The sequence below is a fragment of the Amphiprion ocellaris genome, chromosome 5, assembly GCF_022539595.1.
Source record: "Amphiprion ocellaris isolate individual 3 ecotype Okinawa chromosome 5, ASM2253959v1, whole genome shotgun sequence".
NCBI lineage: Eukaryota > Metazoa > Chordata > Actinopteri > Pomacentridae > Amphiprion > Amphiprion ocellaris.
The window spans coordinates 19,789,895-19,803,067 of record NC_072770.1 but is presented as its reverse complement, the minus strand read 5'-3'; the positions used below and the strand labels follow the sequence as shown (position 1 = coordinate 19,803,067).

General features: G+C 38.7%; 2 protein-coding genes across 3 annotated transcripts; one reads left to right on the top strand and one right to left on the bottom strand.

Moving 5' to 3' along the window:
• The first annotated feature begins 135 nt into the window (after window positions 1-135).
• Window positions 136-8,019, top strand: LOC111574762 (interferon-induced GTP-binding protein Mx). Of its 2 annotated transcripts, none has more exons than XM_023279517.3 (12): window positions 136-408; window positions 2,503-2,640; window positions 2,769-2,923; window positions 3,177-3,315; window positions 3,523-3,721; window positions 3,816-3,894; window positions 3,985-4,107; window positions 4,206-4,347; window positions 4,420-4,578; window positions 6,909-6,985; window positions 7,112-7,360; window positions 7,458-8,019. In XM_023279517.3, exons 1-12 carry the CDS (start codon window positions 222-224, stop codon window positions 7,680-7,682), a joined length of 1,872 nt encoding a protein of 623 aa, XP_023135285.2. In that variant the 5' UTR covers window positions 136-221; the 3' UTR covers window positions 7,683-8,019. The 2 variants fall into 2 exon arrangements, with proteins under 2 accessions (XP_023135285.2, XP_054866396.1); XM_055010421.1 differs by lacking the exon at window positions 136-408 and adding an exon at window positions 1,497-1,722.
• A 567-nt stretch (window positions 8,020-8,586) lies between these two features.
• Window positions 8,587-12,070, bottom strand: thoc7 (THO complex 7). Its single transcript, XM_023279533.2, has 8 exons — window positions 11,965-12,070; window positions 11,608-11,728; window positions 11,377-11,504; window positions 11,168-11,254; window positions 9,556-9,613; window positions 9,367-9,433; window positions 9,201-9,270; window positions 8,587-8,756 (listed from the first exon to the last, which is right to left on the bottom strand). The coding sequence occupies exons 1-8, from the start codon at window positions 11,981-11,983 to the stop codon at window positions 8,698-8,700; spliced, it is 609 nt and encodes a 202-aa protein (XP_023135301.1). The 5' UTR covers window positions 11,984-12,070; the 3' UTR covers window positions 8,587-8,697.
• Window positions 12,071-13,173: the final 1,103 nt, after the last annotated feature.

The window sequence follows — 13,173 nt, the reverse complement described above, 5'->3', positions numbered from 1 at the left end:
GTTAAATAAGTATCGCTTGGTATTTGAGTTACGTTTCTCCCCTAAAGAGTTGGAGAGATTATAAATGAGAAAACGAAACTTACAGCTAAAGTTTCGATTTTATTTACTGAGATTGACTCACATTACTTCCGTCAGCCTCAGTCACAGCAGGCTGCCGGTCACAGACTAAACTCTCTGACCAAACTCTTTATTTTAGCAGTTATTTCTTTTCAGCAGACACCATGAACACTCTGAACCAGCAGTATGAGGAGAGGGTTCGTCCCTGCATCGACCTCATCGACTCTCTCCGCTCTCTGGGTGTAGAGAAGGACTTGGCGCTGCCTGCTATCGCCGTGATCGGAGACCAAAGCTCGGGGAAGAGCTCCGTGCTGGAGGCGCTGTCGGGGGTGGCTCTGCCCAGAGGAAGCGGTGAGTAACACCCACTTAGGAAAAATAATCAATTTATCTATCTCTGTACCTGTTTGTCTTTCATCATCGTTGTTGAAATGATGGATGTTTATGTAAAGGACAATAGAAGTAGTAGAAATAGAAGACAAATTAAGAAAACAAAAAACATCAACAGAGCTTAGAGAAGTACACGTTAAGACAATCAGTAAATGCCCGAAGCTGCGTTCACAGACTTGGCCAAGATACAGGTTGTAATAGGAATTCCAAGCAACATGAGTGCCAGAAGAAAAACAATTAGGATAGCTTCATAACACTGGTGCTGTATGAACAGGTGTCTGCCAGTAAATTATTCTTGTATGTATGTAATTCCAGCTCAAGCCTGTAGGTATAGAATGAAGCTACACTTTTTGATGCCTTACCAATAAACTGTGTTAACATTACTTTGAGTTAAGGGGTCAGTATGCTTGAAACTACAGTTGTAGGTTTCATTTTAGGAGAGCTTTAAAAAGGTGGGGAGGATGTGAGACACATTTGATTCATCCTGGTGATTTTTTGTGCGCTTCCTCTGCATCTGTTTATGTTGGAACGGTCTTTATTTCTGCAATAGGTAAAATACAGGATGTAATGCAATAAAGCTCTCAGGCATTCTGTATTTCTTTTAGATACGTATCCCCTCAGTCCTCCCCTGCCTGCATGACATGCTGACCATAGTGGTTATGCTTGTTCCAAATGGAAAATTACTTTTGTGACTGTGGGAATAAGATGACACCTTTTCTGTCCATCTCTCTTTAAATATCATGCATAGTTTTTGCTCTTTAGTTGTACACAAAACACAGAAATAATGTGAAGTAGAAAATTTCTTAAGAAATTTTGAGCGCCAACGCAGGTTTTGCCATTTCATATGTCCTGCTATAATTATACATAAAGTGTCAGTTGTATATGTGCATTTTATTTTGAAAAGGCAGCATGTTTCAGGAACAGTGAGTACCCTTTAACATGACTGAGCTTTTACTTTGAAAGTGTGGTCCAATATGAATCAACCAATCAGCTGTGAGTCACTGGCTGCTTGTGGTGAGCAGAGCAGAGAGAGGAGCAGACAGGCAGACTAAAGATTAGCTCCTCAAACAAACGGTCACAGCTCAAAAACTATAAATCGGATAAAAAAAAAAACAGTCCTTCACCATGTGGCACACAATCTTGTTTTGAACAAGCTGATATATTTTAGATTTGGTGGCATGTTAGAGAGATTCAACACGTCTGATTTTCACCTGAAGTTTTGGAGCTCTGATATAATGGCAGTCAGAAAGGTTTGGTCGGCACACTCTGTTCTCTGAGGTAATTTATGACAAAAAACAAGTCCTTTGCTAGTGAGACTCACACTGAATGAAACAGGACAGAAATGCCTACATTTTTATGTATGAATTGTGTATATAGAGGTGAAATTGTGAGGAGACAAGGTTAACTGCAATTTTTTTCAAAGCATTCATACAACTTGAACTGCAACTGCATAAAAACCACAAAAGATTTCAAAACACAGAGTTGAATGAATAACACTGAATGCTTTGTGACCCGCTTAAACATTGCAAGAAGTTTCTACTGAAACATATGCCGGAGCTACACGGTTCCAAAGAGGGCTGGGTTTAGGCCCACTTCCTATTCATTTCGATAGAGGTTTTTCGGGCAGTTTTTTGCAAGTTTCATAAAAACCATACATCGAATCGCTAACAAAGACATAGCACACCATCCTGGATTGAGCCACATGTCGGAAGAATCTGTAACAATAAGCCCCAGGAATAGCAATATGTGTATTTCAAGCTTATGCATTGGCGCGCTTAATTAAAGTGAACACATTTGTTAGTCAGCGTAAATTCTGACCAGATAGACAGAGAACTATTAACCAATAAAAACTGTATTGCAACAGTGTCGGCACAACTGCTGGCTTTCTATTACAAAGACCCAACATCTTAGACAATCTGCAAGTCAAACTAGCAAGTCACTTTACAGAAATTTTATACTTCTCATGTACTTTTATTTTGTTATTTAACAAAAAGTAGAAGTCTCTTAATATTGTCATGCACACTGGATCTCACTTTTTTTTTGTCCTTATTAACACAGGCATCGTGACGAGATGTCCTCTCGAGCTGAAGATGAAGAGAAAGAGAGAGGGAGACGAATGGTCCGGAAAGATTAACTACAAGGACCACGAGGAATTGATAGAAGACCCTGCAGATGTGGAGAAAATGATTAGAGCAGGTACAGACAACAGAACATCACTTTTAAATACCACTAAGAAGAGGCAAGTATTAAGGAAGCTGCTGGACATTTTAGGTTTCACTGATGAGCACTTTGATCATTTGTAATATCTTATCCTGTCTCTCCAGCTCAGGATGAAATGGCCGGGGTGGGAGTGGGGATCAGCGATGACCTCATCAGTCTGGAGATCGCCTCCCCTGATGTTCCAGATCTGACTCTCATTGACCTGCCTGGCATCGCCAGGGTGGCCGTAAAGGGACAACCAGAGAACATCGGTGATCAGGTGAGTGAGTCCAATGTCCCAAGATTACAATGTTTTTTGGATGATTTCTAAAGTAGAAAGTTTTTCAAAGAAAAGCGTTGACAGTGAGATTTGTATCTACAAAAACCTGGACCTTTCCTGTTTCGAACTGCTACGTGGCTTATGAAAATGTTTCCATATTGGCCTTTCACTTCGGAAAGATTGCTTTTCAGACATGTGGACACTTTATTTTCATTTACCTTATAACTTGCTCTGTATGAATTTGTATTTTCAGATCAAGAGACTGATTGAGAAGTTCATCACAAGACAAGAGACCATCAGCTTGGTGGTTGTTCCATGCAACGTGGACATTGCCACCACAGAGGCTTTGAAGATGGCGCAGCAAGTGGATCCTGATGGAGAGAGGACTCTGGGTAAGCAGAAGTGGTTTTAAAAAAGAGACACTCATAACATTTCTGTAGGACTTTATACCCTCTTGTATAGATGCAATATTTTTTTAAAAAAAGGGCAGAAAATAGACACTAACATAAATTAAAGTAAATCTGTAAAGGGACCACCCAATCTGGAGTAAGTTACACAGTTTGTAAGTAGTCCACTCTCTCTCGGTCTCTCTCTGTCAGGTATCTTGACCAAGCCTGACCTGGTGGACAAAGGCACAGAGGACACAGTGGTTGAAATTGTCCATAATGAGGTCATCCACCTGAAGAAGGGCTACATGATCGTCAGGTGCAGAGGTCAGAAGGAGATCTCAGAGAAAGTGTCTCTTATGGAAGCAACTGAAAAGGAACAAGCTTTCTTCGAAAATCATGCATATTTCAAGTAAGTTAATGCTTTTGGGTAACTGTATAAACCCTGCACTGTGTATGGTGACCTCTATAACAGGTACTTACGTAGTTTTTTATTCTTGCTGTAGCATCCTCTACAGTGAAGGCCATGCCACTGTTCCGAAGCTGGCTGAGAAACTCACACTAGAGCTGGTGCATCACATCGAGGTGAATGCTTCTTATTGGTTCACTTCAACAATTTTGATATAAATTAATGCCTAGTTGTCAAATATTTGACCCTTGCTGTGTGATTTACAGAGATCCCTGCCTAGACTAGAAGAGCAGATAGAGGAGAAACTGGCACAGACTCAGGCAGAGCTGGACAAATATGGTAACGGACCCCCATCTGATGCAGCTGAGAGACTCATCTTCCTCATTGACGTAAGCTCCTGCTACACTACATTTACCTGCCTGCATTTGTTTGCTTATGCATATCTGTTTAATAAACTTAAAATATCTGTAATGTGCATGTGGTGCAGAAAGTGACTGCGTTCACTCAGGATGTCATCAGTCTGACTTCAGGAGAGGAACTCAAATGTGGAGAGAAGCTCAATGTATTTTCTATGCTGAGAAGACAGTTTGGAAAGTGGAATGCCCACGTGGAACGCTCAGGGCAAAACTGTGAGTATATTATTTTGATCTGGTATAGAGCTTTCCATGAGCACAACTCTGACAGAGTTTTGTGTTTTGCAGTTAACAGGAAAATTGAAAAAGAGGTGGAGGAATATGAAGAGCGATACCGTGGCAGAGAGCTACCAGGCTTCATCAACTACAAGACTTTTGAGGTCATGGTCAAGGAGCAGATCAAGCAGCTGGAAGAACCTGCTGTCAAGAAACTCAGAGACGTAGGAGGTACATGTTAATGTTATAGTCCAGGCCTTACGTATGGGATGGTTAGATTCTTTTTGTTCTTCAGGCTTTGCAATTAAACAAGTACTGTGCATGGCCTAAACTAAATCATATCACTGTACAGGATTGAAACTCAACAATGCTGCTGTTAATGCTGATATTTCTTACCAAATTTATTTTAAAAAAAACTTTCTTGAGTTGAAAGTGGCTCAGCAGGCCATGTACTGTTCTGAATCATCCTGACCCCTGCAAGGCCAGTGGTAACATAGAGTCTACTGTTTGGGACATATCTACATTATGCAAAAAGAAGAATGGTTAAGCCCTGCAATCAGAGGCACCCACCACCACAACCTAATGCTCTCCTCCTACTAACATAACCACTCTGTACTGACCCCATCCTCTCCTAGACCTGCATTGCCTTGGCTCCAAGACATCTTACTTTGGGCTACAGCCAACAGCTCAAATTGACTTAGTTTGGGACCACTGTGATCCTCTTTCACACTAATTTCCACTTAAGTGGATTCTTTACCTTATAAAGTCCCTTTGTGGCATAGATGCCTGCCTTTCCACTCTGCATTGCTTTATATTTTTCTGTGGTCTGACGATGTCCCTGAGCAACTCCTGCTTCACACATCCTCCCCTGTCGCCACACCATTTTGTGTCTTGCCAACTTGAACATTTTTTATAATTATGCAGTGGGAGGACTTAGACTCAAAGCTAAGGTGAAGTCAAATTTCACTTTTAAGGATGTAACTTTAAAGAATGTTAATGATTTTGAGCATACGAAATGCTTTCGTATTCCTCTGTATTCACCCTGTTGCTTCAATCAAACTTTTTTATATAGCACTTTTCATACAATTAAAATGCAACACAAAGTGCTTTACAACATTTAAAAACAGTAAAAACAAGAAATCCCAACCCTCCCTCTATCCATCCATCCATTATCTATACACCGCTTATTCCTCACTAGGGTCGCGGGGGGGGGCTGGAGTCTATCCCAGCTGACTCAGGCGAAGGCAGGGGACACCCTAGACAGGTCACCAGTCTGTCACAGGGCTACATACAAAGACGAACAAGCACTCACACATTCACACCTACGGGCAATTTAGAATAATCAATTAACCTCAGCATATTTTTGGACTGTGGGAGGAAGCCGGAGTACCCGGAGAAAACCCACGCATGCACAGGGAGAACATGCAAACTCCATGCAGAAAGATCCCGGGAAAGCCGGGACGCGAACCAGGGACCTTCTTGCTGCAAGGCGAAAGTGCTAACCACTACAGCAATGTGCAGCCCCCCTCCCTATATATATATATATATACATACACACACACACACACACACACACACACACCACTGACAGTAGGGAGACATGGCATGGCACTAACGATTGTAGAAAACGTTGGCTATAAAATCATAAATACATGCATACAGGCAATGTGCTGGTTCCAGTGGCAGCCATGGATTGTCTATGCTTTAAAAAATGCATCTGACAGATGAGGTAGTACACTTTAGATCTTTCTGTCATTTTGATGGAGATTAATTTGAGTTTCATCATTTTATAAAACTTTGCTCTGCATCTCTACCAGCTTTTTCTGTATGTTTTTGCAGACAGGATCGTAGCCTTTGTCTTTTTGACACTTGAATAAGTGGTCATGCCTGCCTATATCAAGTGAAATGATTTTCTGGTAATCTACAAGACTTCCAATTGCATTTTTCAATTGCTTTATTTTGGCAAAAAGACTGCCTTTGATATCCCCGGTTCGCGTCTCGGCTTTCCTGGGACCTTTCTGCATGGAGCTTGCATGTTCTCCCTGTGCATACGTGGATTTTCTCCAGGTACTCCGGCTTCCTCCTATAGTCCAAAACATGCTGAGGTTAATTAGTAACTCTAAATTTTCTGTAGGTGTTAATGCGAGTGTGATTGTTTGTCTGTATATGTAGCCCTGTGATAGACTGGCGATCTGTCCAGGGTGTCCCCTGCTTTCACCCTAAGTCAGCTGGGATAGACTCCAGCCCCTCTGTGTCCCTAATGAGGATTAAGCAGTGTATAGATAATGGATGAATGGATTGATGGACTGCCTTTGATACCTCTTAGTCAGATTTTTTTTTTACTTTCTGTGACCCTTCTGTATCTTTTTCATTTGCATAGTCACAAGTATTACTCAAATTAGAGATGACATTCGGCCCTCTCTGGTATCCACTATTTTAGTTCACATTAAATACAAAGCCTGAAGAATAGAAAGACAAATATTTAGCCTTTTCCAGCATAACCAATAAATAAATGCTCAGTGGAAAGCAAGCCATTGAATACTGTATTTCTGTTTTCCCAGACGCTGTTAAGAAGGTGTTCATACAGCTGGCCCTCAGCAGCTTCACTGGATTTCCTAACCTCATAAAGACAGCCAGGGTATGATCTTCTATGAGTAAAGCTACTCGCACTCATACAGTCTCAGTCTTTTTCTGTATTTTGGATGTCAAAGTGTAATTTGCCTCACTTTTTGGCAATATTTATACTGACTAGAATCTTTCCTAGGCAAAGATTGAAGCCATCAAGAAAGACAAAGAGTCCACTGCTGAATCCATGCTGAGAACTCAGTTCAAGATGGAGCTGCTAGTTTACTCCCAGGACAGGACCTACAGCAGCAGTCTGACTGAACGCCAGAGAGAGGAGGAGGAGAAGGAAGCCAAACTGAAAAGTAAACCAATCAGAGAACGACTCATTATCATGGATAATTCTGCAACACTTCAGCAGCTGATGATGCACCTTAAATCGTATTACCAAGTAAGTGTTAATTTAGAGGGCAGATTTCTGAACAAAATCAATACGCTTTAGACAGACAGGAAGTGTTTGAAACTTTACTTCCTGCTTTGTGATGCAGATTGCTGGCATGCGTCTGGCTGATCAAATCCCGCTAGTGATCCGCTACCAGATGCTGCAGGAGTCTGCCATCCAGCTGCAGAGGGAGATGCTGCAGATGCTTCAGAACAAGGACAATTTGGAGTTCTTGCTGAAGGAGGATTTTGACATCGGCAGCAAGAGGACAGCTTTGCAGAGTCGCCTCAAGCGCCTCATGCGGGCCCGCGGATACCTGGTGGAGTTTTAGAGGTGAAGGTCAAATGATTTTACTCCGCTTTCACTATTGTAGTTGTTAGACTGTTTTACTATACTTTATTTGTTCAATAACTATTTTTTAGTGTGTCCACTTTAGAATGGATGGATTTGTATTGTATCTGCTGTCATGCAAAAAAAAAAAGTCTAAGAAACTCACTGCAAAACTTAGATCTGTTATTCTTTACCCAGAAAGTATATTATAGGAATTATAAAAGATTGTAAACATTGTCAGGGTCTCCTGATAAAGGAAAGACACATGGAACCAAACACATGTTCATATTTTTTCAACATGTTTGAATAAAGAACTATACATTTGTTTAAATCAAGAATAGTTGTCTAATTTGACCATTTCACTATGATTTTGGACACAAGACTGCCCAATTTAAGTCTATCCCCACATGCTTAACTGTTCTGTTTGACTTTGGCAGAGACCTGTTACTCCAAATACAAGATCAGATACTAATAATCTAAAATACATTAAATCTCACCTTTTCAGTTTATGTCGTTGTAGCTGCCAAGCACTTTTAGTAGCTACTGGACACCTGATGGATGCTGTAAACTCTCTAACTCACAACTGAGACGATCTACAGAGAACTGTGGTTTGTAGCGCCCCCTTGTGGTTTTATATAGGAAAAAACGGCTTCAACAGCAAATCGCAAACATTGTGATGTGATTCTTCGGTAATATGAAAACTAATTACAGATATTTTCATGCTGTGAAAACAAGTGCTTGAATCTCTTTCTCCAGGTCATCAATAAACAAATGTGGTCTGTCACACTTTTGCATAAAGTTTGGAAATCGTGACAATTTATTTCAATGAACAAGGTGAGGTTGACAGAATATTAGACTTAAATCTAAAAACTCTCCATTTTGATAAATAAACCGAACAAGACAGATATGGACAAGTCAGCTTTATTTAAAAATACATACAAAAAAAGTATTTTTAGACAAAATCCTAATCATTTAAAAGCAGTTCACAATTTATTTCAGTCAGGATCTCTTCGTGTTCATTCACCATTCTCTGCGGGGCTCTCCTGATTGTTGTCATCGTCTGATTTCTCATCATCTGGGAAAGATAAAAATGATTGGCTAGGTAAGGTTGACACCATTTTTTTCACTTTTTTTCATAGCCAGCACCGATATTATTACTAAGCAAGGAGACTAATAACAGATTTGCAGTAAAATGGAATGCCTTTGTTAATGTGTTGTTACATGTTTTACATTATTTTAAACATTTACACTTTAGTGTTGATGGACTATTAAATTTGACATGTAGAAAGAGGGAAGCATCAAAGAAAAGAAGCACATTTTAAAATTAATATTTTGTATTAGGAATCTGTAAAAAAAAAATATATATATATATTGATGATGCTAATTGTAAAAATAATCGGGTCTGAATAAGATATGATAATTGGCTAGACTACCGTAATAATCTGTTGACCCCTACTAGTTCCCCCTAAAGTTTACAGATTAGTTTGCTCTACAGCTACTGATAATAAAAAGTACTCACTCTCAAGAGTCTGCTGTAGCTCCTGTATGGTACTGAGTAGCACATGAAACTGTTTCTTCCTTAACTCCAACTAAGTGGGACAAAAGGGAAAGAATAATGTCAATAGTATCGAAAAACATCAGAGGTAAGAACAGATGACATGATAAATGTACGCAGAGGGTTTTACCTTTGCATCCACATTCTCCTTGATGTGAGAGAGTTGCTGGAGTTCTTTGTCAAGTGCCTCCAACTGCCTGTAAAAGAACAAAGCTAAATTGAGCACATAATCTTGTCAACGTGAAAACCTGCCCTTACACATTTAGCAGGAGCACATGAATCAATACTTGGATGAAACAGAAGACAGACGCTGGCTTACTTTAGTGTTTCATGCCGGTCTGGGTGTTGCTGGATTACTTTAGCTAAAGCATCGTACTCTGGAAGCAAAGAAGAAAAAATATATATTTACATTATTTTGATGACCATTATTGCCTATGATAATAAAATGACTTATGTGTTTAAAAAAATCCTAACGATACATAAAACTACTAGCGGTCTATCTCTTAGAAAAAAATTTTTCATATAAGACTTTTAAATACAGTGGTTTACAGTGTTCTGACAGACTACGCAAAAGTGGAATATCCAGAAGTCAAGCCTATAGTAATAGTCAAATGAAATCACATCTAGATTTGTGTCTGTGGAGATTCTCAGTCATCCAGGTCATGGTAATCATAGGAGCTTCAGTAGAAATCAACTGGACTTCTCTTGTAGGCTCTTGAAGACGTTTCACCTCTCAACCAAGAGGCTTCTTCAGTTCTACCTGTTCTAGCTCTAATGGGGGGTGACAGAATAGGCATTTCAGGTCACATGGCTAATCACCCATTAATGACCAGGACTAATGTGCCTGAAGGTGTGAATTGTTGTGAAACCAGGCAGTCCACAAGCAACAACAGCAATCATGGGGATGGGGCATGACAGTTAACAAAGGATGTGAATCTGCCAAGTCAGGAGTGACATAAGATGTTAACGATTGCAAAACTTTCTGGGGAGAGTTCTCATCACTGTGTTATAGGTGCTTGATAAATGGAGTCGCAAACTCCCTCCTCTATTTAGAGACGGTTTCATTTACACCTCTCTTACACCATCTGTCCTTTCTGTCCAAAATGTGTACATTGCTGTCCTCAAAGGAATTTTCTTTATCATTCAGATGCAGGTGAACTGCTGAGTCTTGTCCTGAGGAGCTGGTTCTCCTGTATTGAGACATCTGCTTGTGAAGCTGCTGTTGCGTTTCTTCTATGTACAAGCAGCACTGGACTGTATATACAACATTGCTCCGCTTGTATGTTGGTGTTTTATCCTTGGGGTGAAGCAGTCGTTGTCTAAGAGTGTTGCTGGGTCTGAAGTGTACCAGGATGCTATGTTTGGAGAAAACCCTCCTCAGTTTTTCGGATACTCCAGGTACATATAGTATAACAACGTTGTGCTTCCTATTTTCTTCGCCGTTTGTTGTGGTGTTTCCTAGATCCTACATCTAGATTATTCACATGGCTGAAGTGCTTTCCAGTAGAGGAATGAAACTTGGGCTAGACATCTACCAAACAAGCTTCAATATTAAGATTAAGACCAAACAGTATTATTTAAAATACAAACTTATTTGCTTAAATTAAATATGAAGATTAAGAGCCTTACAGCATTATTTAAAATCCAACACTTACATGACTAAATTAATTTTGAAGGTTCAGACACTATAACATTTTTAATTATGCAATTTAACTGACTGCAATATTAAGGCTAAAATCCAACAAAAATCTAAGTTGCACAACTAAATGAAATATTAAGGCTACAATTCCAATTATGCAAATACATTTGACAAATTAAATATTAGGACCCTGCAACATTGTATTCTCTTAAAAAAATAAATTTTCCAATTTAGATGAAAAAATAACATCCTTGTGAATACAGTATTTGGTCTAATCAAAAAATATTCTTACCTTGGCGATTCTTTCGTATCCTCTTTGCCCTCTGAATTTCTTTTTTGCATTCTGCTATCTTCTCGTGCGCAGACATGATGTTTTGTTCTGCAGTGTTGGAGAAAGTATAAAAATACAATTGCTATATCTATTAGATATTGAAATATACAAATTATAAGTTGTGAGCATGTGTAAATATTACATGCCAGGACCTGAAAATTCGTTCCTACCTATATTACTGTAAATCTTCTCATAATTCTCCATTTCTCGAAGATTCATGTCGTAAACCATCAACGTCTTCCCCATGGAAAACTCACACTGAGCCAGTGTGCCCAGCATCCTCTGATACTGCGTAAATCTAAACACAATTACAACACTTGTTATGCCTGACAATAAGGTTTTCTCCGCAATTTTACAGAAATACTCCAGTCCAAGGCTGGGGGTCTCTAGAGCCCACTTACCCTTCCTCCGGGGTCCCAGGCGAGTTGCACCATTTGGTGAAACTCTTTAGCAGCACGTTGATTTTTCGGTCATCTCCAGCTCCGTCGCCGTCAATAAGAAGACGTTTGCGTATAACTTCGTCTGGAACACGGACAAAAGAGAGAATTGATACATCAGGTGAACCCATGAAGCCCTGAGCTAACAAGCAGCTAGCTAACATGGCTACTATTTATTGGAAAAGAAGCGCGTTTACGTATAAACTGGTTCGTTTATAAAGTATTTTGGGGTATATATTGATACTGTAAGCGCTAAGGCAACCATTGATATTCATAGCTATTTTCAAAGAGCTAAAGACATTGAATTAAACAGTAACTCACCATCTGTTACGGCCCCCATGTTTGTACTACGAGTGTATTGGCAAGACAAACTTTATTGAACAGCAGGAAGTGAACAAAGCCTTTTAGCCCCGCCCCTGAACACAGACGTCGCTGACTGGACGATCTGTTTTTAAACATTTACACGAAGAATATTAAAAATTAAAATGGAAGAAAACAACAATAACAGTATGGCAAATTACATAGATTTAATTACATTAGACTATAAAGAAAAGTTTACAGTCTCACAAGCAGCAACATGACATTTAATATAATATATAATATAATCAATCAATTGTCATGTACAGTCAAGTGACCTTTATTTATAAAACATTTCAAACAAGTGCCTCTTTCACAAAAGTAAGAGGCTGTGGGGCTGTCAATGAACCAAAAAAGTTTGAATATTGATATTAAAAAACCTACAATGTTATTTATGGTGTTGATTTACCCAAGTGATTTAAGTATTCATGATTTAAACTCTACAAAATTGATATAAAATGAAACTTTTTGTGTGTATTTAATTAAGGAGATTGAAATAACAATTAAAATGTAAGACAAAACCCTACCATATTATTAATTATAGACATAAGACATAATAATGATTAATTTAGAACTAAATCTATGCTTTTGTTTAAAAATATACATAGAAACCTAACAAATCGACTAACATTTTGTCTGTGTTCTATGAATAAATGTCAAGATTAGATTAAAGAAATTCAAAAATGAAACATTTTTCTCTGAAAAGTCCTGCAATATGGTAACTTTTTGTGATATTTCTAAGATGAGTCCTTTTCAGTTTATAAAGAAACAGGACAAAATGAGTCAAATGTGAAAATTCTGCCAGCTTAGATCATAAACTTAAATGCTAAAACCAGGTTTCGCAGTTACAATTCACAGTTTAATTTGCTTTATTGCCATGGATTTCAGGTTAAATTTATGCTTGCTAAAGCATTAAAGATAGTTTTATTAAAAATTTAATTAAATTAAAAATCATTTGTGTTATTAATGGGATTGATGACATTTAAATAACATTTAAAGGTAAAGTCATGAAATAGCACCCATAACTGATTTTTTAAAAAATGTAATAGCTGCTTGTTTTCTGCAATGTTCGTGAAGCTATTTTATCACCACAGCTAACTGTAAATAAATAAATAAATAAAATCATCCAGCTGTAAGCATCCTTTTTTCTGTTTTCCCCACAGAATAAAATAA

What these genes read in the sequence shown, in the direction of transcription:
- LOC111574762 (XM_023279517.3), top strand. Translation starts at nt 222, where the DNA reads ATGAACACTCTGAACCAGCAGTATGAGGAGAGGGTTCGTCCCTGCATC. An exon ending in GGCTCTGCCCAGAGGAAGCG is followed by an intron (nt 409 to 2,502) that starts GTGAGTAACACC and finishes TTATTAACACAG; the next exon opens with GCATCGTGACGAGATGTCCT. An exon ending in GGAGAAAATGATTAGAGCAG is followed by an intron (nt 2,641 to 2,768) that starts GTACAGACAACA and finishes CTGTCTCTCCAG; the next exon opens with CTCAGGATGAAATGGCCGGG.
- thoc7 (XM_023279533.2), bottom strand. An exon ending in AGGAGAATGTGGATGCAAAG is followed by an intron (nt 9,271 to 9,366) that starts GTAAAACCCTCT and finishes TGTCCCACTTAG; the next exon opens with TTGGAGTTAAGGAAGAAACA. An exon ending in GCTACAGCAGACTCTTGAGA is followed by an intron (nt 8,757 to 9,200) that starts GTGAGTACTTTT and finishes TATCTTTCCCAG; the next exon opens with ATGATGAGAAATCAGACGAT.